At 42.8% G+C, this 24669-nt stretch overlaps 1 protein-coding gene across 1 annotated transcript; it reads right to left on the reverse strand.

The window, feature by feature from the left end:
* Nucleotides 1–2291: 2291 nt before the first annotated feature.
* WFIKKN2 (WAP, follistatin/kazal, immunoglobulin, kunitz and netrin domain containing 2) lies at nucleotides 2292–8849 on the reverse strand. The gene is made up of 2 exons (XM_054977356.1): nucleotides 8025–8849; nucleotides 2292–4283 (listed from the first exon to the last, which is right to left on the reverse strand). Exons 1-2 carry the CDS (start codon nucleotides 8232–8234, stop codon nucleotides 2763–2765), a joined length of 1731 nt encoding a protein of 576 aa, XP_054833331.1. The 5' UTR covers nucleotides 8235–8849; the 3' UTR covers nucleotides 2292–2762.
* Between the last annotated feature and the right edge of the window lie 15820 nt (nucleotides 8850–24669).

Genomic DNA, 24669 nt, shown 5'->3' on the forward strand with positions numbered 1-24669 from the left:
TGGGACCCTCCAAATGCAGCACACGTGCTCTGTCACTGAGCTATAGCAAGTAATAGCCAGTTATGTGGTGATTATCTCCTGGAATGTGTATGGATACTGAACAGAGTGCCAAATTAAGGCTGAGGAGATCTGGGTTCAAATCCCACTTAGCTATGAAGATCACTGAGCGACCCCTGGGCCAGTCACTCTTCTCAGCCTAACATATCTGACCGGGTAACTGTGTGGGTAAAATATTTTTATCCTTTTCCAGCTTTGGCACTACACTGTTCCTTACCATGTTCTCTTTCTCCCCTCACTTTTTTATTCTTTACTTTTAACATGTCCTCTTTCTCCCCTCACTTTTTTATTCTTTACTTTCTTGCCAGTTCCCCCCTTCTTTCTTTATATATCATCCTTAATCTTTCTTGTTCTTTGTTGGATTCATTCTGCTGTGCTCTACTCAACATTGGCTCCCCCCACCTTTCTTCCTTCTCTGTCCTTCCTCTTCTTTTTAAATTCACCCTTCTTTCAGTTTCTCAGTAGCTTTCCCTGGAAGCAAGGTTTCACCTGAGCCAGGGCTCCCCAAAGCACAGCCTTAGAGCTAATTATAATAGTGGGAAGCTCAGCTCTGAAAGATACGTAGTAGTAGTAATGAGTAAACCTATGCAAAGTGCTTTCCCTTTTCCACTGAATAATCATAATCAACTGCAACCACACATTGAACAAAGACATATCAAGTCAGAGATTCTGCTTTCCAAACAGCCAAGTTAAGCCTCGACATCTTTCAATTAAGCACTGCTTGGAATAAAAGTGGGGAAGAGAAGCCTAGAATGTACCAGCAAGAATGGGATCCTTTCTCATACTCAGGGATCATTTCGAGGGGGAATGCACAGGAACGCAGTTCCGGTAGTTCCCCATAGAGGTCACATGTCAGGTGGCCCCGCCCACCCAACTCTCGGCCATTTTGGGCCCATTTCAGCCTGGATTGGGGCCGAAATGGGCCGGATCGGGCCTCTGACGGGTGGTGGATCACTCTCCCACTCAGCAGTGACCCAATTCTGACCATTTTGGGCTGCTTTTTGGCCATTTTCAGCCCCTTTTTTCCATTTTGGGCCCAATTTCAGCCCTGAATGGCTAGGATTGGGTCCAACAGCTAGGATAGGTGATGTCAGGGGGTGTGGCATATGCAAATCAGTTATGCTAATGACACACTTCCGGTGATGTCAAGGGGCATGGCATATGCTAATGAGTTATGCTAATGAGTTCCTCCAGCTTTTTTCCTATGAAATGACCCCAGCTCATACTAGTCCTGTTTCAGTGATCAAATCAGGGATACTGGACTTATTGAGGACATACAGAGAGCCATATCCTATCAACAGGTCCTGTGCACCAATAGCCTAGGTATGAACAGAAAGTATTTGCTTAGGTTCTGTGCTGAAGAACTTAAAGACCTTGTACGGGTCAGGGCCAGGCCCTGCTGCTGTCTTCACTTTTCTGTTCCATGTGTCCTGTATCCTGAATTGGGCTAATGATACACCAGGGTCTCTATCTCTCCTGCCTTCCTAGGTTTTTCTAAAGATTTCTGTACCCCGAAAGACATTACGTAATAAAACTGAAATATAGTTATATTGGTCTTTCAAACACAACATAACTGTGTTTCATAATAGATTTGGCAAATTTATTTTCTATGAACTGGAAACTGTAATGAAATAGGTCACTGCTTGAGAGTGCTGCCTGGTTTTGCCCTTGTGCTCAGTCTGATAAAATGCTTCTCTTTCATACACACACACATATATATACAACCAGTAGAAAAGAGCAAGAGTCCAGGAGCACCTATAAGACTAACAAAATTTGTGGTAGGGGATGAACTTTTGTGAGCCACAGCTCACTTCTTCAGAACTGTGGCTCCTTCTTCAGAGCTGTGGCTCACAAAAGCTCATCCCCTCCCACTAATGTTGTTTGTCTTATAGATGCTCCTGGACTCTTGCTCTTTTCGACTGCTACAGACAGACTAACAGGGCTACCCATCTCGATCTATATACCGCCAGTGATCCTCAGGAGGGAGCTGTGTGGCTATGGCATGTCGAGGCATACTAATGCACAAGAGGGGGCAGGTGGGGGAGAAGACTAGATAAGGAGAATTGACATCCCCCCACCTCTTTATCATCACCCCAGAAGCATCATTAAGGAATCATCTTTGGTTGTTGCAGATCCTTGTTACACTTGGTGTAAGACAGAATTTATAGAAATCTGCTTCATAAAAAAAAATCTATTAAAGATGAGATCCTTCCATGTAATGACCACACTTCTGATAATGGTGTAATTATTGTAAATATAGATAATAATTTACATTTTCTTCTCTTACAGCCTGCTTATGAATATGATACATTTCAGCTGCTTTTCACAAATGTTTCTATATGCCAAATGAGAGCAATTATCATTAGATTGACAATGTATAGAATTTAGTTCTGAGCTATGAATTTGGTCTTCTAGGATGAAAACTGAATTGGTATTAAATGACGATTGCCAGATGGCATTTCTAGACAGACAGATAGAAGGAGATCTAAGACTAGTAGCTGTTTGCTGCTATTTGAAGTGTTGCCAAAAAATAATACTGCCTCATTACTACACATAATTAATGAGTTAATATAGGGCTCATGTGTAATACGTAATATCTATCAGCAAACAGACCTTTTTTTAAAAAAAGGTTCCATGCTAGTCTACCATTTGTTAGTGCTATGTGATACACAGATCTGGAAAGCTGACGAGATACAAACAAGGCATTAGTGCAGTCCTAGGAACTCTTGCAATAGCTCACAGGTTTTCTTGTGGATGACCTCGCGTAGCTTCCGAACACGCCGGATGCTAGAGGCCCCTACAAAGCTGTCTGGCTGCAAAACAGCCATTCCATTGTGGACGTCACCCATTATAATGAGCTGACCATCCGCTGCGGTGATGTTGGGGCACGGGCAGCTCCAGTTCATGTTTAAAAGGGTGATTTCTAGAGGCTCCTTCCCCAAGAATCTTAGACCCATTTTCTCGTCTTTCAGAATCTCCTCCACAGTTACCAGCGCATGTCCCGAGTCCTGGTCCTCTGTCAGCTCAGTTACACGGCCAAGAATAACAAAATCGCTTTTGCAGAAGCTCGTCACCAGCTTTTGCCGCGGCTTGCAAGCCTTGCACGCTTTGCAATGCATGTTCCTGGGGAAAGGGCACATTTCTTCGCAGGCTTCTCTGCTCTCAAAGTTATTCTCGTTGCCTCCACAGCCTCCATAAATGAAAGATTGACACTGTTTTGTCAAGCTGTTGTATGCCCACCGAGGCTCGTATGCTTTGCAGTGACCTTGGAGGGCTGGCAAGTTGCAGATGTTGATGGGCCCGTTCATGCAAGTCAGCATGCAGTTTTCATAGGTCTCAAAGTGATTCAGGTTGCTGTTGCAGTTTCCATAGATGAAAGTAAAGCAGTTGTTTTTCTTCGCATCATAATACCACCGGGTCTGCTCTTCCCCGCAGTCTTCGCTGTCAGGCTCCTTCAGACATTCGTCAGTGGGAAAGTGGGTTTTGTTCTGTGCCGCTTCCATCGAGGTGGCTTCTCCTTTGACAACCGACAAGGGGAAATCTGCCCAGACAACACCGCCAATGTTTTTAGCAGTGCAAGTGTAGATGCCTGCATCTTGTAGTTGTGTGTTATAGATCACCAGCTGGGCAATATTGGTGACGACAATGTTTCCTCGAACATGATTGGGTCTCATTACGATTTTCTCACTGCTATCTGTCTGCTTCTCCCATGTGATTTCTGGCTTAGGTCGGCCAGTGACATCACAAAGAAAGCTAACTGTCTCTCCGATGTAGACGGACTGATGCACTGGATTGTTGACTAGCACAGGTGGAAGGACGTCCGTGATGGTGGTCTCTGCGTAGGCAGTCGTGGGGTGAGCGGTTGTCTCTGGTGGGATAGGGCTGGTATTTGGCCAGGTAAGATGATACCGACAAGTTACCACATTGAGCGTAATGCCTTTGGTACATGCTTCGGCGTCCATATAACATTTATTGTAATAGGTAAGCCCGTCCGATGCGCAAGTAAAACTTGGTTCTTTTTCACACCTGTCTTTGCATTTGCAAACAGGCTGCCCATCCCAGATATCACACTCTGAACCTTGCTGGATACACATGAAACGGTCACAGGTTGCCACTTTGGGCATCCCCACAGGTCCTTTCTTCCCTCTGACATCCATGTACCTAGCTGCAACGCAGCTCCTTGTTCCACAGACATTAGGACAGCACTTCTCAAAGGTCTCACATTCCTATGACAAAAGAAAACAAGACAATGATGACATTGCTATAAATATGTAAAGGTCTCTGGTATATTTGATGTAGCTTGGGAATTCTGGAAAGGCAAATGACCCCTGCCAATCTGTCTGTTCAGCGGATCTTGCGGAATTTTATGCCGTAAAAGTGCAAGTACTCTAGAACTGATAGGTGATATTGTATTATATACCCCGACTGTCCATGAGAAGGTCTGATTTCCCAGTTCCTAGACTAGTATTGGGAGAATGTAGGCCACTAAAATGCAGAAGTTGACCACTTGATATAGATTATTGTAGGATAGTGTCTGTTGTTTGAGTCTGGGCTATTTTAATAAATGTGGAGGATACTGTCTCAGCAGAGGAAAATGGAAAAGATAGCACTAAGGTGAATGCTGAGAAGGAGCAAGCAGGTGTGTAGGGAAAATCTGGCTACTGAGTGGTGGTGGTGGTAGTGGAGAAAGCCCTCAAGTCATAGCTGACTTACAGTGACCCCCTAGTGGGCTTTCATGGCAAGAGACTAACAGGTGGTTTGCCAATGCTTGCCTCTGCAACCCTGGTCTTCATTGGAGGTCTCCCGTCCAATTACTAACCAAGTCTGACCCTCCTTAGTTTCTGAGATCGGACAAGATCAGGCTCATCCTGGGCCATTGGCTTTATCAGAAAGACTTTTCAGGAACAATGAAAATGTTATGAGATCCAGAGAGCTACAAGCAGAGTTCTACTTGTGAAATGGGGCTTTCTTTCCTCCTTCTTTGTGCTGTGGCTCCCCGTACTGTGTCTGCCAAAAGGGGCTAATAAGGATAAGGGACTCTCTGGAATAGAGGGGGATGTGCCATGGTTGGCTGCACATGGATAGAGGAAATCCCCCAGAATTGTTGACCCTTCGTGGAACATGGCATGCTCAGTAAAGATCAACGGGAGTCTCCCAAACAAAAATGAAGAGTTTAAAATATTTGTCCCAAGTCCAAAAATTGCAATATAAGTATCCAAGCCTGGTCTGAACCCCCAATTTAGGATCAGGAAGAATGTGTAGCATCCAAGCAATCCCAATATATTATTCACCAGTTAGTATTAGAAATACAACTATATTGGGCACCGCAGCTAACCTTAGGCTAGACTACAAACAAGCCAGGCCTGGTTCATGGCTGATGTAGATCTAGGTCCCATATTGTCTGCCGCGGTGTATGTTTATTGTGGAAATCAAACTGGGGGCTTTATTAGGCATGATCACAACCCATTTCTGTTCTCCTATTGGACAAAGACCCAAACCATTGAAAGGCACAATTAAGACTGTTTAAGCATGTATTTCAGACTTTATGTGCCTTTGGTTTCATTGGCTTTGCATGTCTCTTTTCATGCTGGCCTGTGCTCTAGAGTTATTTCAGATAGTGGTATGATCTCAGCTGGTTTCTGAACCATATAACTAAGCTCAAGTTTGCATGGGAGCCTGTTTGCTAGAATACTGAAATTTTACCTTTTAAAAATAATGCGGTTCCTAGGATTTTGTTTTGGGTCAGTAAACTATTATCAGAGAAGCCCGAGAAAGAATCAGTCCGCCCCCCCCCCCCCGCCCCCGGCATAGCTAATAGAGATGAGGGCTAGGATAAGGCATTCAGGATTTGAGAAGTTCCCTGCAGGAGTGATCACAGATGATGTTGAGTTGCAGCTCTTGGATCACACATTTCTTCAGTGGTGCCCTAAAAAATGTTACTGCCCCTAGCAGGCAGTTGAGATCACCTGGTAACAGTAGCTTACCATGTTGCTTTAATCAGAAAAATAAATGGATTTAACCAGTAGAACTTTGTATTACTGTTCTAAGGTACTTCTAATAATGCAATACCTTGAGTTCTCAGTTTTGGAAATTGGAATGGGATTGACTCTGCTATAACTCAAACTGACCTGTATAACTAGGAGGAGGAGAGAGCCCTCAAGTCATAGCTAACTTATGACAACCTCTGGTGGGGTTTTCACGCCAAGAGACTAACAGAGGTGGTTTGCCATTGCCTGCCTCTGCAGCTCTGGTCTTCGGTAGAGGTCTCCCATCCGATTACTAACCAAGGCCAACCCTGCTTAGCTTCTGCGATCTGATGAGATCAGGCTCACCTGGACTATCCAGGTGTGGAAACAGGGATGACATGGAATTGTGACTCACGGTTTTTAGAAAACTTCCCAAGTTCATAGGATTTCTACAGTGCATTTTTTTTGTATTAGTGCCACTGAAGTGAATGTGTCTATTCCATTGTATGAAAACTGAAGCCATGTTACTTTCCTCCAGGAAAAAGCAACCAAAGTTTCTATGTGTTTTTAAATCACAAAAATATCTGGCAAATCACAGAGGATTGGATTTTCTTGGTTTGCTACAGCCAAATCAAAAAGGATTCTTGTGGCACTTGGAAAACTACCATTTATGGCGGCGTAAGGCTTTCATGAACAACATTCCACTTAACTGGACAACAAAAGCTTATGCCACAATAACAGGGTAATGCTATGCGGAGCTACTCCAGGCGGTGCCAATTACAACCAAAGGCTACAGTATAGGATTGTACCGTAAATCTGTTAGCCTTTATAGAGTCCAAGATTCTTTTGTATTTTAAAAAATAGATGAGAGACCACTTTAAAAAAGGTTATAGGGTGCATTCACTTACTGAAATATCTAACTAATCACTCATGATCATGGGTCATGGATTATTGTGCTTCATCGATACATGTTCAGCATCTAATGGTCAAGTAAGCTTTTGCTACATTTAGTAGTGAATAAACTATGCAGTTCCTTTCCAGGACGGAATATGATGATGTGTTATTTGACAATGACAGCAAACTCTATTATTCTAAGCAGGTGTGTGAGGCAGAGAGAGCCTAGACAGGTATTTTGGATGCCACGATGAACTGGCAGTGCTGCCAGCTCGACGAGATGCCTTTTTAACTTGCCAGCTCAAATGCATTTAGATTTGGAAATGACATCCAGGAGCTCATGCCAAGCTGTCATTTTTATTGAGTCATTTCTTGTGCTCGCGTTGAGTTTTAAAATAGATGCTAGCAGGGCCGTGGCATGCTTCCATTGCCTGCTTTTGGGAAACAAACGCATCTATCTAAAGGGCGCGCAAAATGATAGTTCCACCAAAAATGTTTTCAAAGGTTCGGTCTGAAATGTGTGTGCGGGGAGTTGCCGTACCTGAAACGCAGTTACCAAGCGAGGGATGAAAGGTGTATAAACACAGTGCCCGGTGGACATAGGGGAAAGCCTATCTTGAGGCGAACCAGTCATGTGAAGCCCAATGTTGCAGTGTTGAACTCAGCTCAGAGTGGCTTTTGACACTTGATCCACACTGTGGTTGTGCTTGTCAAAACCTGACCCATGCTGGGTTTGACCAGTGACTTCCTATAAGTGAGCTGTCACAAGCTGGAGCTGGCATGGGCTCACTTCTTCCTGCAGCCGGCTCGTGAATTGGCCCTGAGTGAGAATTGCCCGCCTAGATGAAAGAGCAATTTGAGCAACAAAGCAGGTGAGTCAATGCCTTTTACAAGACCCAAGCTCTTTTACAGATTTTTAACGCGTTCACCAGCCAATGCTGGTCTCATTAACAGCAACAACACCTCCGTCTTTCTCCTACAATAAGCCCGTCTTCTGCCATAATAAACAAACAAGCAAACAAACAAAAAAGTAACGGAGGCAATAAGTGCCTATTTGGAAAGGCAATCAAATTTAACTCAAAGAGGAAACAAAAGGGCATCACTCACCAAGTCGGTGTCGCACTCTCTCTTGCAGGTGCTCTGGGCGTCTACCCAGAGGTTGGGATTCATATCATTTGGACATATCCCAGCGTGAGAGTACCGTATTGGCGGCAAAGCAGAGCCTTTTAAGGGGACCTCAAGAAGCAAGAAGACAAAGGTCTCCCCAGATAACATCCATATCCATATCCATCGAATGAAGAGTTTGAAAAAGGACATCTCAAAATGCCTCCAAAGAAAAATATCTGCGTGGGGCTTGGGGTGTGTCTGTGCCTGAATTAAAGCAAAGCAAAACAAACACAAAGGAACTACGACACCTGCTTTTTCTAAACTTCCTCTCCACGTTGGTCGATGGCGCAGCCTGATCTGAACCGTGTTGGATTAAAAGTCTTGGGAAGTAGCCCCCTTATTTGAAATGAAATGCTCTTAGTCCAAGCCAGAGTTAGCTGTATTTATACCCTGCCTCTGTACAACAAGTTGGAAAAAGTAAACTCTATTTCTGTGACAGGCACACGCTTCTTATGTCCCAGTGGCAGTCGTGCAGATTTGTTACAAGGGGGGGAAAAAAGCTGGAAAGATTTTTAAAGGCTGGAACAGCTACGGTGGGACCCCTGCATGTTTCTGAATGGAAGGAGGCCTTCTTAACCCCTTTAGACCTAAAGTACTTCCCTATGCTAAGAATGGCATTTACTTCTGAAAGAGTGCTTGTCTAAATAATATGACCCTACAGTCAGACGGATTTCCCTATGCCAAGGAAATATACAATCGTTTGTTTAAAAGGAACAGCTCAATCGGTCTGAAGCAATTAAAGCTAAGATATCACTTTTAAAATAAAAAAAAATAAGGAAAAGAAATGTGGAGTGAGCAGAGGAAAAGGAGGAGGAGGAATAACATGTTTGAACTTAGGATCTGGAAAGCAATATGTCTTTACAAATTACCCCCCAAGTCCCTAGTCTGCTTTATTTATCTTTTTTTCCCAGGTTTCTTTTTCGCTGCACTCCAACCCCACCATGGGAAATTTTTTAAAATTCCTTCACAGTTCACGAACATGAGACCCCTATTGTACAACTTTTTGCTGACCTCTTTAAGGGGAAAAAAATAGGAACAGTTTAACTCTATGGAAACCTGCATAAAGGAATGTACTGAATTTTTGCATAGGGGAGGGGGAGAAATGGGAAAACAAAATCAACTTAGGTTCCAGCTACCCTGATTGTTGTAGGAAGGTTTTATAATACCCATGAAGAAGGGTGACCTCTTTCAAAGGACCAATGAGAGAAGACACCGAAGTACTTGGGAAAGACTGATAGTAAATAGGATTGGGGGCAGACACCCCTCCACCATTTAGATTTTGTTCTACCTCAGCATCTGCTATGAAAAGCATGTGCTGGCTGGGATCCAAAGAGCTACTTTAGGTGAGACACAGGGCTTGCGTGCGCCCAGTGGGATTCTTGACTTTCAGCTGCAGTCTCCAAGCCGTATCGCAAACTGGTTCTAATCCCCCCTCCCATCCCATTTCAAAAACAGCTTTGCCACTCATGGCCACAGCAGGGAAGGACAACTGTTCAAGAAATGGAAGTCTAAAGCTTCCTTTGGGTACTCCAAATAGCAGTTGTCGAGATCTCATTACAGTTGGGTAACTAACCCAAATGTGGATTTTCCATGGGATGGCATTGCTCATATAATTCTTTCCGGACTGTTTTGATTCTCTCCTCCTGTCAGTCTCTGACTTTTGAGATGAGGCTTAAGAGTCACATAGATAGGGTGAATCTCTTCTAACATGTATGAATTCTGCAGCTTTTAACTTCTGCAACATAAGATGCTGGGGAGCAGGATGGATTTGTATTTATGTTCCAGTGAACTGCCACATCTTGAGTTATAGTCTCCTGTTCATTGGCCAAGTGTCATTCAGCCTCCCTGAGCCACATCAGGCTACTGCTTTCTGCCTTAACCCAGCATTAGAGGCGGGCACAAACCAAAATACGAACCGAAGTTTGTCACAAACCAGGTCAGTTCATGGTTCGTGAACTGGCGGTTCCTGGGAACTCATTTCTCACAAACTGTGACAAATTTTAGCCTGGTTCATTTGGTTCATATTTCAGTTCGTCACTGCAGGCAGCCTGGTGCCGATCAATCAGTTTCCTAGGAAAAAGGAGGGGATGGGCTCTCTACAGACCTTCTGCTGACCCGGAAGTGATGTTTTCATGAACTGAACGAACCAGTTTGTGAACTGGGGCAAGTTTGTGAAAGTTTGTGTTTCGTGAAACGTGATGAACCATGAACCACATGGTTTGGAATTTTCCTGGTTTGTGCCCATCTCTACCTAGGATTGATGAAGGATTATTTTTCCCACTGGATGAAAGGAGCTAGTCAGGAGCAGGGCTCAAGGAGGGCATTGGCATAGACTCAGCTGTATACCAAAATGCAATCAAGCACAAGATTGTGGGATGGCCATGCAATGGCTGGATGGCTGTGTACATCCTAGCTGTAGGATCAATATCAAAAACTGGTGTAGTGCTGCCTTCTGCGTTGTTTCAGCCAGTACAGTGACGCAGAGCTGGCGTCGTGTTACTCTTTAGAAGTTCATTGTGGTGTTTGCTGTATGACAATGTAAACGGTAACTAGGCTACCATATGCAATGTATGAAGCTGGTAGTTCTTTTTGGGCATATCCACTGGTTCAGCTGAGAAATGGGATAGTGGCTGTGTGGCACGGTTGGCAGTGCTTCTCCTGGTAACACTGTTCCCACTGAAATGTTATTTTATACTACACTTTTGGTGGGGAAGCATGGTATAATCAATGCATTGGTTGTGCATTTTCTCTGTATGATGGGGAAAATCTTCCTTCGCTCTAGCTTCCACCTGCCATTAATGGGACTGTCAGAGGGAGCTGAGCTGGTATACAGCTGAGCAAAGGAAACAGCCAGGTGCCCATCTATCATGGCTGGATCCTACTCAACTGAGAATTCCCTCCCCAATAAACATTTACAAGATGCAAGAAACATTTTGTATTTGGTTTCAACAGTTACTTGCATTGCATTTTGATTCCCGGGAGTTATTTTGGGAACCAATTTTTAGATGAAAAGCAGGATTGAAATGTAAAGCTACCCTTTGTCAGACCACCTCAGATTAACCATTTTTTTTTAAAAAAACTAGATACATGAAATCCAAAGAGAATGGCTGTACACCAATGTACCCCTTAGCTATACAGTCTATTCCACAGACAGGTTCCAGTATTATACTGCCTCACAAATGGTTTCATCAACCATGTAGTGTTGGTGTCATGTCCAATTTTAGAGGCGTTATTGTGACTCTACTTGCCATTACAGAAAGGAAGAGCAAACAGCTTAAAAGATGCAACAGAAAAGTAAAATCAGATTCTCTCATTGCTGAAGGAGTCCTAGTTTTTATACACGCATGCACACACACGCATATCTTGAGGTCTTGGTTTGGATTGCTAAAATCATATTTGCTACTTCCCATCTGTCTCTTTCTGTGTTTCTGTGCTACATGCTCACTTTTTAAAAAGTGACAAAAGCTGTCAGTGTATAAGATAAAAAGTCCAGTAACACCTTTAAGACTCAAAAGCTTATGCTACAATAAAGTTGGTTAGTCTTAAAGGTGCTACTGAACTCTTTACTATTTTGCAACAACAGACTAACACGGCTAACTCCTCAGTGTAGAAGGTGTTCACCATGGTAGCATCTTCCTTTTGAGTAAATATGGCATTAGTAACATTATCTCTTGTAGCAAAGGCACTTCTGGACCACCATGGTCAAGAGACCTTTCACTCCATGTGTGCTTCTTAATTCCAGCACTGTAGGGCCAGCAGAATTTTGCCCTGATTTACAAATGTTGGAGGACTCCATTGACCACAGCTTGAGCGTAGAGTTAGGGATGAGTTGGAGAATGTTGTAGAAAAGACATGCCTCAGTGTAGCAACAAAGAAGAAATGGGGTGTGGGGAAAAGCCCCCCACAAATTCAACTCTAACATGTAGGGGGGGAAATAGAAGGGTCAAGTTACAACCTAAAATGTAAATATATCCCAGGAAGGTATTTATTATGGATGTGCACAAAACATAGGTTAAAAAGAAGTTAAAAGCATAAGGCCTGAATGGCAGGCTGCATACATATGTTAAAAATTGCTAAAACATTCTCCATACACAGATGATGATACAGTCCAATGACCAGGGCTTTTTTTCTAGGAAAAGAGGTGGTAGAACTCAGTGGTGGAGCTCAGGACTGCACAATGACGTCACTTTGGGTCAGCTGGAACAAGGGGGGAGTTTTTTAAAGTTTAAATCGCCCTCGGCAAAAATGGTCACATGGGCGGCGGCCCCACCCCCTGATCTCCAGACTGAGCTGCGTGGAGGGCAATCTAAATTCCCCTCTGTCTGGAGATCAAGGGGTGGGGCCACTGGCCATGTGACCATTTTCAAGAGGTGCCGGAACTCCGTTCCACTGCGTTCCCTTTGGGGGAAAGAGAAGAAGAGCTGATATGGACAGAAGACTGGGAAAAAGAGAGCCCCTAAACATGGTCTGAAACGGGATAGCTTTAAGAGTATTCTGCCTTCCTCTTAATTTACCTTCATATGTTGCTGGATAGTTTAGGGACAGAGAATGTATTTATTGCTGATTTTGTTTTCCCTTTCTCAGACAATTGTGCACCTGGACTCCTTTTCTCTTTATAATCAATGAGTACACATACAAGTAAAGTGAATTTTTCCCTTTTCTGAATATAATGTTACGATGGTCTCTCTGCACCTACATGAAAACCTAACTTGGTCTGTGATTACCAAGGTACAAAGAGAAGGCACGGAGATGCTTGCCTGGGTCTTACTAGAGTAACTGAGATTTTCAAGGTCTCCCTTATATTCAAATGATTCAGAGTTGGTGTCTAGTACTTAATTCAGAGAAGAATCTTGTAAGACAAATAATAAAATTCCATATACAATTTTATATACAAATGGGTACACAAACATATTTATAATTCTTTCTCAGTTGTTGGCAGTGAAGCGGAATCCTATTTGTGTTTGGGGGGGATGGAATATAGCCCAAAAGGTGAACTCTTCTTTATTGTCCAGCAAGCTGGGACCTAGACCGGTACATTCCACTTTCTTCAAGGTAGATGCCTGTAGGACTTATTTCACCACATATCTGACTTGGAAGATTATAAATTACAACTTCTCCTTTCCCTCATTCTTTGAGATTTAGGCAACTAGCAGTTGAGAAATCAATGGACTTAGACTGGAGTAATTCTGCGTAGGATTTCACTGTAAATGTACCAAGTGGTTTTCCAGGAAGAGGTGGACAAGGAGTGATAATATCTTGAGGTGGGTTGCCCAACTCTGAAAATTGACTGGTAACCTTTTACAGCAATGCAAAATTAAATTTCTCTCCAGGGTTCAAATGGCTTAATTAAATTTTAAATGAATCCAGTGTACAAGCTGAGCTTGTTATATATTTCTCATGCATGTTTAACATGACAGTAACTGCACCAATTTATTTTCTGCAGTTTAAAACCACTTTCCCCCTTAAATAAGGAGAAACAAAAAGCAGTTGGGGGCGAAAACAGACACTTCTTGTATCACCCACCTAATGTTGATCTGTTATGAATCATGGCTGTTGAGTCATTTATTTTAATGAGTCATGAAGAAGCCTTGGGACCGGTTTAAAAGTCCTAGAATTTTAAAAGAAACGCTACTTTCAGTCTTCTTTGTTATTTTCTTTCTAGCTCCTTTAGATTTGTGGTCAATTGCCTATGAAATTGCCAAAGGCCAACTATAAACGATCTTCATTCGCTCAAAACAGCACCTACAGCCAGGTTTTGAAAATATGTCAGTGTACTGAAATTTTGTGGAAATGTTAATTGGTTAAAATTATGGGCTCAGTGGTTAAAGGCAGATCGTTTAATCGTTTAATAATCTTCCATCGTTTAACCCCCTCCCCCCCCAATAGCTTTATGTTCTTTATATGCATATTGAAGCAAGACTTTTTAGACATACAGAGACAGTTCCCACCTCTCATCGTCTCCTATCTTTAGTAGTCTGTGCCTCTGAGGTCAGGGGGGTGGAGTTTGATGTAAAAGTCAGATGGTTGTTTAAAAAAAACTGTAAGAAGGGGCACCTTATCATCACTGCTTTAAAATAAATTAAAGTCATATATTTATAGTGCTAAATAGTGTTACACCCTTCTGGTTTAGGACTGCAGCGTTAAACAGCTCTCTTGTGTGAGCTTGGTTTAATGAGTCCACATCCACAACCACTGATCTGGCTACCACCAATTAGATATAAATTTGATCCCTGGGGTGGTGATGCAGAGTCTATAAATAAGCATTCTTAAAGAAAGAACTCTAGAATAACATGCACCCCTTGGTTTCCTAAACTTGGATTAATGTGGTTAATGGATTGTGCATCATTATATGCAGGGCTTTTTTTTCTGGGAAAAGAGGTGGTGGAACTCAGTGGTGGAACTCAGGACCGCACAATGACGTCACTTTGGGTCAGCTGGAACAAGGGGGAGTTTTTTAAAGTTTAAATCACCCTTGGCGAAAATGGTCACATGGCTGGTGGCCCCGCCCCCTGATCTCCAGACAGAGGGGAGTTTAGATTGCCCTCTGCGCATTTTCAAGAGGTGCCGGAACTCTGTTCCACTGCGTTCCTGCTGAAAAAAAGCCCTGATTATATGTGAAAGCCAGATCCTACAATTCTGTAATACTCTGTTATAATACACTGCCAGTGTCATCAACCAACCAGAAATAAAAACAACTTTTTAAATTTTTGCTTACTCTTGGGCCAGTTTTGTCAAAAATCCAGGAGAACTGGCAGAAGTCCTTGAACTTACGGCAATGCTGTGCTGGATTCAACCCGTAGGTGGCATGTGTTGTTCTGTGTTGAGATGCATCTACCTGACACAGGGCTCTGCAATATAAACAGCTTCCCATCTCAGTTGGTTTACTAGTTCTATATTAAGAGATTGTGTGATGGGCTGGCACTTAACCGTGAGTGATCTCGCGCATGCGCGCTTTGTATGCATGTGTTCCCACTGGATGTGATGACGACATCACTTCCAGAAGTGATGTCATCACACTTGGCAGGAGTGCTCCCACTGCACACTGGCCCAGGAGTTTTTTTTGCCTCCTGGGCTCGTTCCCTGGGCCTTTCCCCCCAGCCAACCAGGCAACAGGGGGCAGAGGCTGGAAGTGGGGGAGCTCCTTCCCCCATCGGTGGACTGGCAGCCCTAACTCTGACCCCAATGCGGAGATGGCATAACGAAACAATCAACAAAGGGCCAAAGAAAAGAGCTTTCACTTCTAAAGAATGCAGGAGTAAGGACTGAACGTGAAAAAGGTCTCCGTGTTTTGTCCACTCCTGTTAACCATTGTTAAGTCCTCTCTCTTTTTTCCTTCTCACCTTTCATGAACAAACTTTAATGCATATGGTCAGAAAGAAGAATTTCTTTAGTTGTTTACAAGTAAACATCAGACAACGTTTCAGCTTGCCTTGTTCTTTCAGAAAGATTACAAACCCGTAAAATACGTGTAGAAAAACATGTTCGTAATCCAAATATTTTATTCATTAGTTTTTGGCACAGCTGTCTACTACATCCTGTGAAAGCTTAATTTTTTTTTAAAGCAGCTCAGTATGACACATTCCCAGGAGGTGCTTAAAATTCTTACAGCTCTGTTAACAACAAAGTTGTATGTTATTGGTGTTTCAGTTGACTAAACAAAGATGCTTTTTAGCATCAAATGAACTCCAAGAGGAGTTGTAGTAGAGTGTGAGTGATGTATTATTAACTATAGACAAGTATATCATCACTGCATATATTACAGGTGTTTGTTAATCTGCTGCGACTGAGGGCTCCCTTTAAAGTGTGATGTACAAAACAGATAGGAGGACTTCAGAGAAAACTGAGAAAGAGTGGTTCATATTTTCAAGCATCTGTAAAAAGTTTGGACTGAAGGTTGGGAGATGAAATCCGGTCCAAACTGGATGTGATGGGGCATCCATCTTTACTGATTCACATGTACCTCCATTCGTGTGTCAAGAGGGAAGTGGGGTCTTAATTTTGGCCAGAACTGAGTATGCAGGTGAGGGGTTTAAACCTGACTCCCACTTTAGCCATTTTTCTCCTCAGCCAGCTTGCTGTGAGGAAAAATATGCTTCCAGAAACAGTGTGCAGACATGTCAGGCAGGGGTAGGGTTGCTAATCTCTAGATAGAGCTAAAAGATCTCCTGAAATAAGAACTGATCTCCAGACTACACAGGAAAAATGGCTGCCTTGGAGGGTAGACTCCACTGAGGTCCTTCCCTTCCCCAGATGTCCAGGAATTTCTGAACCCAGAGTGGGCAGGGGTGTGTGGAATCAGGGTTTAGCTCATATCGCCCACATGCTCAGTTGTCATTGAAAACAGATTCTCTCTCCTTCTGCTGAACATGTACATGAGAGGACACAGGAATAAAATCATGTGGGTGGAGTCACTTTAATTTGGCCATCAGCTTCTTGAGAAACTCAGCTAGGTCTGTTTTCACACGGCTTATCTTGTTCTGGAAAACAACAAAATCTCACATGAAATCGCACGAGAAGATACTGTTATCGTGCGAAATCGTGCGAGAAGATGCTGTTATTGTGCGAGATTTCACTGTTTTCCAGAACAAGGTAAGCTGTGTGGAAATGGCCTAGGTTTTTAAATGTTTTTTATATCTTTCATTTTAATATCTGTTTCTCAAATTGCTTCTGTCTTGGATCATGAGATGGTCTGGAGAAAGGGAGGCATATAGGTTGTTTTAAATAAATAAATACATATTCTGTTCTTGTAGTGATGTTGAACAATTTGAAAATGGATGTGCTGGAAGCTTCTACATTGAGTGGTCTTTCGGCTGGGCTTCTGTGCTATCCATAGCTCCTGTTTCTTTTATCCTGTCCCAGATCTCATTTTCTCCTTTAAGTCCTGGTGAAAACAGTTTGCCCTCAGCCCATACACATTTTGCAGCAACAAATTATTACAGAGACTTTCGATTGGTCTTAATGGAAAGGTCATGATTCTTTGGGGAATTTTTTCTGTGGATCGACGTGATGACTACTACCTACAATCTTTGTCTTAGGAAGATTGCATCCATTTATGCAGATGTTCGTGCCTTGCAGAATTTATTCTCAGCAGAGAGTTTATAACCTGTACAGTTCTGTCCATCATCTGTATGTGCCTGTGTAGCAGGAATAGTTCGGCTCACATTGCTAAGATACCTTAACATGGTGTCATAGGCGATATTAAGTAGTGTTGTCTGGCTCTTCTATCCTTCAATATGTCAGCCTTCTAATTCATTGTACTCGGGGTTTTTTTTTTTTTTTTGGTGTGTGTCATTACTTTGCTGATAATTCTGTTGGATGAGAACCATGTCTGTTTATCATTCTGTACAACACTTAGCACATGATTGGCTCAAAATATGTATTTGCTAATAAAGCTCCCTGTTCTTTATGTCGGAGATCTAAAAGCTCAGTAGGCTGGCTTGAGAGGAGGAAATGGAATTTGCACCTGTTCCTGATGACTTGCACCAGAGTGATATATATTCATGACATCACAAATGTCCCTGGCATGAGGACAGAGGCAGGCAAGGTCACACTCATCCCTCCTCCTTCGGTCAATGCAAAGCTATGTGCAAATGAACCCTAAACAAATAATCTACCCATGACTGGCTTGCAAATCAATAGCAGCATCTGACTCTTCACATATTAGTTATGTTTTTCTTAAATATAAATAGCTCAGCTGTTTAGTTCAGGTTTCCCTTGTTATGTACACTACATAGGCAAGAGTTGCCGTTATTCTGAAATGTCTTCGCTCTGCTTCCATTCATTGGACAAGTGGAGAGGAAGCCCGGTACAAATATTCATTGCATTTATTTAAGCATTTTTTTCTCCTGTCAGTTAAAAAAGGGCTCTTACAAAAGTTAAAAATGCAAACAGTAAAATAAATCATTGGCATCAGCAAAAATATTTCTAACAACAGCAACAGTACGCTATGTAACCTAAAAACCAGTGCATTAAAAATGTCATCTAAAAGCAGAGAGAAACATCAAGCCTAAAAAACAGCAGCAGAGCAAATTCCATCCTGAAAAGAAAACAAAACAAATGTCATCACCTGCAAAACCCTGGGAAAATAGGATCTTCTTTCTTGGGGAAAAATTCTGTAGAATAAATAGAGGGATGGGGGAGGTTTAAACTCTCTCTGGCCCCCAGCGCCACAGCCTAGATCCCTTGTGACTGATTTTTCCCCCAGTGTTTAAGGAATTTTTATTAAAGCAAGAATTTTATAATCCAAATTATGGTTCTGTGTTCAGCTATCCGTTCATACTGTCAACTATAACAGTAGTGATATTCTGAGCTCCCCCCACCAAGTAAATTACAAAATTAAAGAAAGGAATGCTTTAAATTTTTTGTACTGTGCTGAAAATTCTTTTCCCCAGGTTTATAAAATATTAATTTGTTTTTTCCTTTTACTATTTTTTTGGGTATTTTAAATCAATAGGTAATCTAGGACTAACAGTTTTGCTAGTCCTGGCATTTGTTGTGTACATAAGCTTCAAAGTTTCCTTTCCTTTTTTATTTTGTTTTGGATTTTTGCAATGTTTTTCTCAATATTTAATAGTTTTTCCATGTTTAGATTTTTTTCTTCGGTGAAGCGAAGTTATAGTGCATAGTCCCCGATCATATTAAACACATGGAACACCTGCTGGATTGTTAACTGCTTTCTGAGCAGCTTCTTGTGACTGATTTTTAAAGAAAATATTAGGAGATCCGATAGTAGATTTCTCATATAATGTGTAATTTGGCCACAGTCACTTGCTTGGAGTAGAGGAGTATTTTTAGAGGAGCCAGCAAAGCAGCATGTGATTGGAGAGGTATAGACCTCTGTAACATTCTAAGGGAATATCGGTAGCATCCCTTGGATTGGGTAGGTACAGGTAGTTGGTCCAGGGCAAAATGCCTTGGAAGTCTTTTAAGATGGATCATCACGTGATCACATCAAAAGAGACACACACACCAGTATCTGTGAGACAAGTATTTTATTCAGTTTATAAGGGCTGTGGTGACCCTGGTGAAACATTGGTGTGTCCATTTAACAACAACATTCGATTCACATACCGCCTTTCAGGACAACTTAATGGCACACTCAGAGCGGTTTATTAAGTATGTTGTTATTATCCCCACAACAATAATCACCCTGTGAGGTGGGTGGGGCTGAGAGAGCTCTGAGAGAGCTGTGACTGACCCAAGGTCACCCAGCTGGCTTCAAGTGAAGGAGTGGGGAATCAAACCAGGTTCTCCAGATTAGTGTTCTGCTGCTCTTAACCACTACACCAAACTGGCTTCCCATCCACTTTTGTGAATGGAAAAGTAGAGAGGAGACTGGCCCTTTCCTGGGAAAAGGATGCCGCTGAGAGGTGTACCTCTTAGTGGACCAAGAAGGCAATGTAATAATGTCAACTTTGTATGCATGTCTCTTAAACATTGTTAAAATTCAATAAAATCTGAAATAAGCAACATTTCTATTTATTTCTTTAGAAAACTGACACGCTTTACAGCCTTTTAACACTGCTTGTCCCATCTCCACTGTGCGGCCATTGAAATATGTATGAGTGTATGCATGCATCTATATGGACCGTCGTCACACGGCCATATATTTAGCGCCAAACTAGCGCCATCTCCCGCTGAATGCTCACCTTATTCTGGCTCTCTTGCTATTTCGCCATTCTCCACAATTCATGCTTTGTGACTCTTTATGTCGTCTTTATCCACTTCCATGTGAATGCCCTGGATTGACTATGAACGCTTTGCAACACCAAAACGCTCACTCTCCCTGATCATCTGTCTCACCTAACACTGATTCTCCTGCCCTACTCTCCCACAAGCCCCAGCGCGACCCACAATTAAGCCTCAAAGTAATTTTTTTTAAAAAACGTCAGCCTTATAGCTCTATAGCGCTATTCTGCCATGGGCAGGAAACCTCTGCTACCTATCACGGTTGGCTTTTGGGTTGGCCCAGCACACCATTGGTATAATAGAAGAGTGATATAGCGCAAATATGCAATTTTTTTTTAAAAGGGTGGGATTTTTAGGGCCCCGTTTCCAGAGGCACTTTGACTGACCATTGAATTGCGCTTTTCCCTTTTAATGTGACTGGCTGGAAGCGCAAGCAGTCATCAAAAGATGGGAGAATCCGTTCTAATAACGATAACAGAAGAAACGATTTCTAGTGCAAAACTGACGAAATAAGGACCCGTGTGACGACCGCCATAGACTCTAATGCTACAGAAAGGAAATATAATGCTAAAGTGGAGCAGGAGGGTGAGGAAGATCTAGGAATTACAAAGAAAATGACCAGGACAAAGGGCAGAAGAAAGCAGGTGTGTGTGTGGGGGGGGGGGGGAGTGTAGAGATGAGGCAAAGATTAGATCAAATTAATGGGGAACATCAAGATAAGAAAGATATGCTTTTGCTTTAATTAAAATATTCTATATTAATGCACTGGGAGACCAAATACATGACTTCTTTTTTCAGATAGTACAGCCTCCCTTCTTTGTCTCTATTTTCCTGCTCTATTAATGATGTCCATTAAGTAAAGAGGACGTGTGCCTGATCTATAAGAGACCAGCAAGATCCATAAGAGACCAGCAGGAATCATACTTGCATAACATTGCAAGGGGCCGAGGAAGAAAATATTATTTAATGCTGTGCTGGCATCTATTCCAACATACTGTTGTCTGGGCTAACTTCAGTCTTATGTGGTCCCCACGGACCAACAATATGCAAATTTAAAAGTGTGCACTCAGGATCTCTTCACAGTTAAGGCATGTTCTTTTATGTTAACTAATCTGCAGGGATATACATTCATTTCCAAGCTGGACAAGTCAATCTAATTTAATTCATTTAGGCAAAGGGGAAAACAACGGAATTGATGCCATTTGTTCATTCATTGTAATTCTTCCTGTCTCTCCTCCTTGCTCCTTCTTAATAGCATTTACTGTGTTGTGCTGGCCAGCTCCTTCTGTTGTGGGGTGAATGAGGCTCTGATGGGCAGCTGACAAGTAATAATAACTGCACTTATATCCTGCTCTTCTAGACAGAGTAGTGTCCCATCCAGAGAGGTGAACAAGTTAGGTTTATTATTAAACCCACGATACAGCTGGGGAGCTGGAGCTGAGAGGAGGGGCTTACCGAAGGCCACCTACTGAGCTCATGGCAGTGGTGGGATTCAAACCAGTGGAATGCTGATTCACAGCCGAACCACTTAACCACTGTGCTACAGCAGTTCTACAACAACCTACAGTGGGCAGGTTGAGGACCTTGTACGGCCCCCATGCCTCCTTTTTCTGCCGTGCAGCTAATGAAGTATTGCCCAGCAAATAAGGGGTGGATTGGCCACTATGGGCACCAGGATTTCTCCCTGTAGGTCAATAGCCTCCCCCCATCCCTGGCCAGAAGGGCTGTGTTTGAGTCACCCAAGCTCTGTGCTGTGCAAGAGACGCAATGCCTGCTTAGCCTGAGCCCTGACAGAGTAAGGAAGGCAGCACTCAGCCCACTCAAACTCTGCATGGCCCAAGGGAACAGTGCCTGGTCAGTACAGTAGGCAAGCAGGTTGGCCTCTTCCTCCCTCCCTCCTCTGGGGAAGGGGCTGAGACATGCTGGTGGGGGGCAGGGCCTTTTCCCAGTGCCATTTCCCCCTCCTATTTTGCCTCTGCAAGCAGCAGGATATCTTTTCCTCCACCTTGACCTTTGACTTTGCTTACACTTTTCCATCTCTTCCCACTTTCAGTGTACTTTTGAAAATGTAGCCACTATTAGTTCCCAGGGTATAACTTACAGAAATTGAGACTTTAGGGGCTCGTGGGTTACCAACCTTCAAGCTGAGCCTGGAGACCCAGAATTACAAATAATCTCCAGACTATAGACACAAGTTCTCTGGATAAAATGGTTGTTCTGAGTGGACTCTATAACAACAACAACATGCCACCCTTCAGGACAACTTAATGCCACATTTATATGCTGCCCTTCAGGACAACTTAATACCACCATTTAGAGTGGATTACAAAGTGAGGTGGTGGGGCTGAGAGAGCTCCAGAGCGCTGTGACTGACTCAAGGTCACCCAACTGGCTTCAGGCGGAGGAGTAAGGATGGAATCAAACACAGTTCTCCAGATAGAGTGCTGCTGCTCTTCACCACTCTGCCAAACTGGCTCTCAGTTCAGTAGGCATTATAGCCCACTGAAGTGTCTCTCCTCCTGAAATCCTGCCCTCTGCAGGCTCTGCCCCCAAATCTCTAAGAATTTCTGAACCTGGATTTGGCAAGCCTAAGCACCCCCCGCTGCCCCGCAGTCTACATTTATATTATTTACACCCTGGGAACTACATTTCCCAGGGTGCAGCATCCCAGTAGAAACAGCATCGCTGTAAGAAGACGAAAAAGTGGAAAGGAGAAGAGAGAAGGGAGCCTGTCCGTCAGGTGACTAGCTGCTGCCCGGTGCCAAAGCGGCAGGAGCAGACACTGTGGCCCAGAAATCCAGTAAGAATTGTTGAGGAGTGGGGAAGAGGAGGTAGAGGCATCTTCACTAAAAGAAGTGAAGATGAATATAATAATGAAAATGTAATACAGGAAATAGAATGAAAACAGATGAATGTATTTAGGTTCAAATGAAAATAACACCTCTGCTAGGTTAAGCAATTCAGAGTGCTTAAGGATATAAAAAAATGCTTTGCTGGGCCAGACTGTAGCCTACCTATTCCAGCATCTTTGTAAGTTAGTAGCAGTCCATAGCATAGGGCAGTTGTCCACAAGTAGACCATGGTTTCTTTTTTGTGTACTTCTGCTACAGTTTTTTTTTTTAATTCTGGTATTAAATGTGAGGAGATGGGAGACTGAACAAAGCTGCTTCTCAGGGGCTTTTGGAAACAGCCATTTGGCTCTGCACAACAGAAAATCCTGTTCCCTGGCATGGGCTATTTTTTTTTTTAGCGCAAAGCAAGAATCAGCAACAGAAAAAAAAGCTTAATACCCTGGTAAGACTGTAGTGAAAGAAACAAAATACATTAACCCCTCTTTTGGCTCCTTTACATATTGTCCTTAGTAGATATGTGTATTTTACTGCCACTCACAATCAAGTAATGGCAGCAGAAGGCTGTGGAGCAGCAGCCCAGCACCAGAGATATACAACATTTGCTTTGGGTTTTAGATAATCCTCTTCTGCCTTAACATTGACCATAACAAATCCATTAAGATAAAAGCAGTGGGTGAGCTAGTATCTTTTGGCCCTCATCTGCTGAAGTACAGCTATACACACTTTTGAGGTACATAGAACAGGATTGTTTTTTTGACTAGCAATGAGACTGAAAGTTGAAAGCAATCTGGTTTAATGCAGATGCCCCAATTTCACATTTGTTTTTGCACTGGGAGAAATGAACCTGCAAGTCTTCATCTTTGTACCAATTTTTAACAACAACAACATTCGATTTATATACGGCCCTTCAGGACAACTTAACACCCACTCAGAGTGGTTTACAAAGTGTGTTATTGTTATCCTCACAACCATTACCCTGCGAGGTGGGTGGGGTTGAGAGAGCGCTAGAGAGCTGTGACTGACCCAAGGTCACCCAGCTGGCTTCAAGCGGAGGAGTGGGGAATCAAACCCAGCTCTCCAGATTAGAGTCCCATGCTCTTAACCACTACACCAAAGTGGCTGTCTCTTTCTTCACACTGAATTTTATCATTAAAATTAAAGTATTCTCAATATTACTTTTGCAAAATGCACGTCCTATAATGTAACAATGGCATATAAATAGGATTAATATGGTGTAAAACATATTGATGGTACAAAAACAGCACTAGAACTGTAAAGGACAACTACAAACATGAGGTGAGCTGAAACCAAAGACGCTGACAACATACAAAATTAAAAAGTAATGAAAATAGCCAGCCATATTTGCTTATCTGTAGTTTTGGCAAAATTATCTCTTCAATGGAAGGAGAATTTAGGAGGCAATTTGTAATGTCAGGGGAGCTTATTACACTACTGTGAACCTCCTGTACAAACTTACATGTTTTTTTAAAAAAATGAGAATAAGTAATACTCTAGCAGGACTAGACAGTCCCTAGCAGCATAATTTATGCCTCTGCAGATTGCTTCTGCTTGCATAGCTTTATCTTTTGAGAACAGACCCTACAAGTAATCACCATTTGTTTTCTCTTTGTCTGCAAGAGTAACCATTGCGAACTGGTGTTTCATTCTTGCTTGGTTCATGAATTGTGAAAGACTACAAGATAGTAATCCTTAGCTGTGGGCTTTATGGTGAAGCTGAAGTGGATCGCCGCTGTTAACTAATGGAATGGATCCTTATAGGATAGAGGTGTGAGGGTGTCCACCTTGATCCTGTGCTACATCTGTGCCCAACTGGATATGGTGCACTTGTTGCACTGCAGTGATCCTTTGCAAATGGATTATTGTTCATGCTGGAAAATCCAGTCAGAAACAATGGTTCACTGTCCGTCTTCTGTGCAGCCCCACATGGGACTGCGCCTGCGCAGGCCTGCCGACCAGATTTTTCTTTTCTAGCAAACGTCCACTAGGGGGCGCACGTCCGACCCAATACGCATGTGCGGCCGTTT

This window comes from Eublepharis macularius, chromosome 4, assembly GCF_028583425.1.
Source record: "Eublepharis macularius isolate TG4126 chromosome 4, MPM_Emac_v1.0, whole genome shotgun sequence".
Lineage (NCBI taxonomy): Eukaryota > Metazoa > Chordata > Lepidosauria > Squamata > Eublepharidae > Eublepharis > Eublepharis macularius.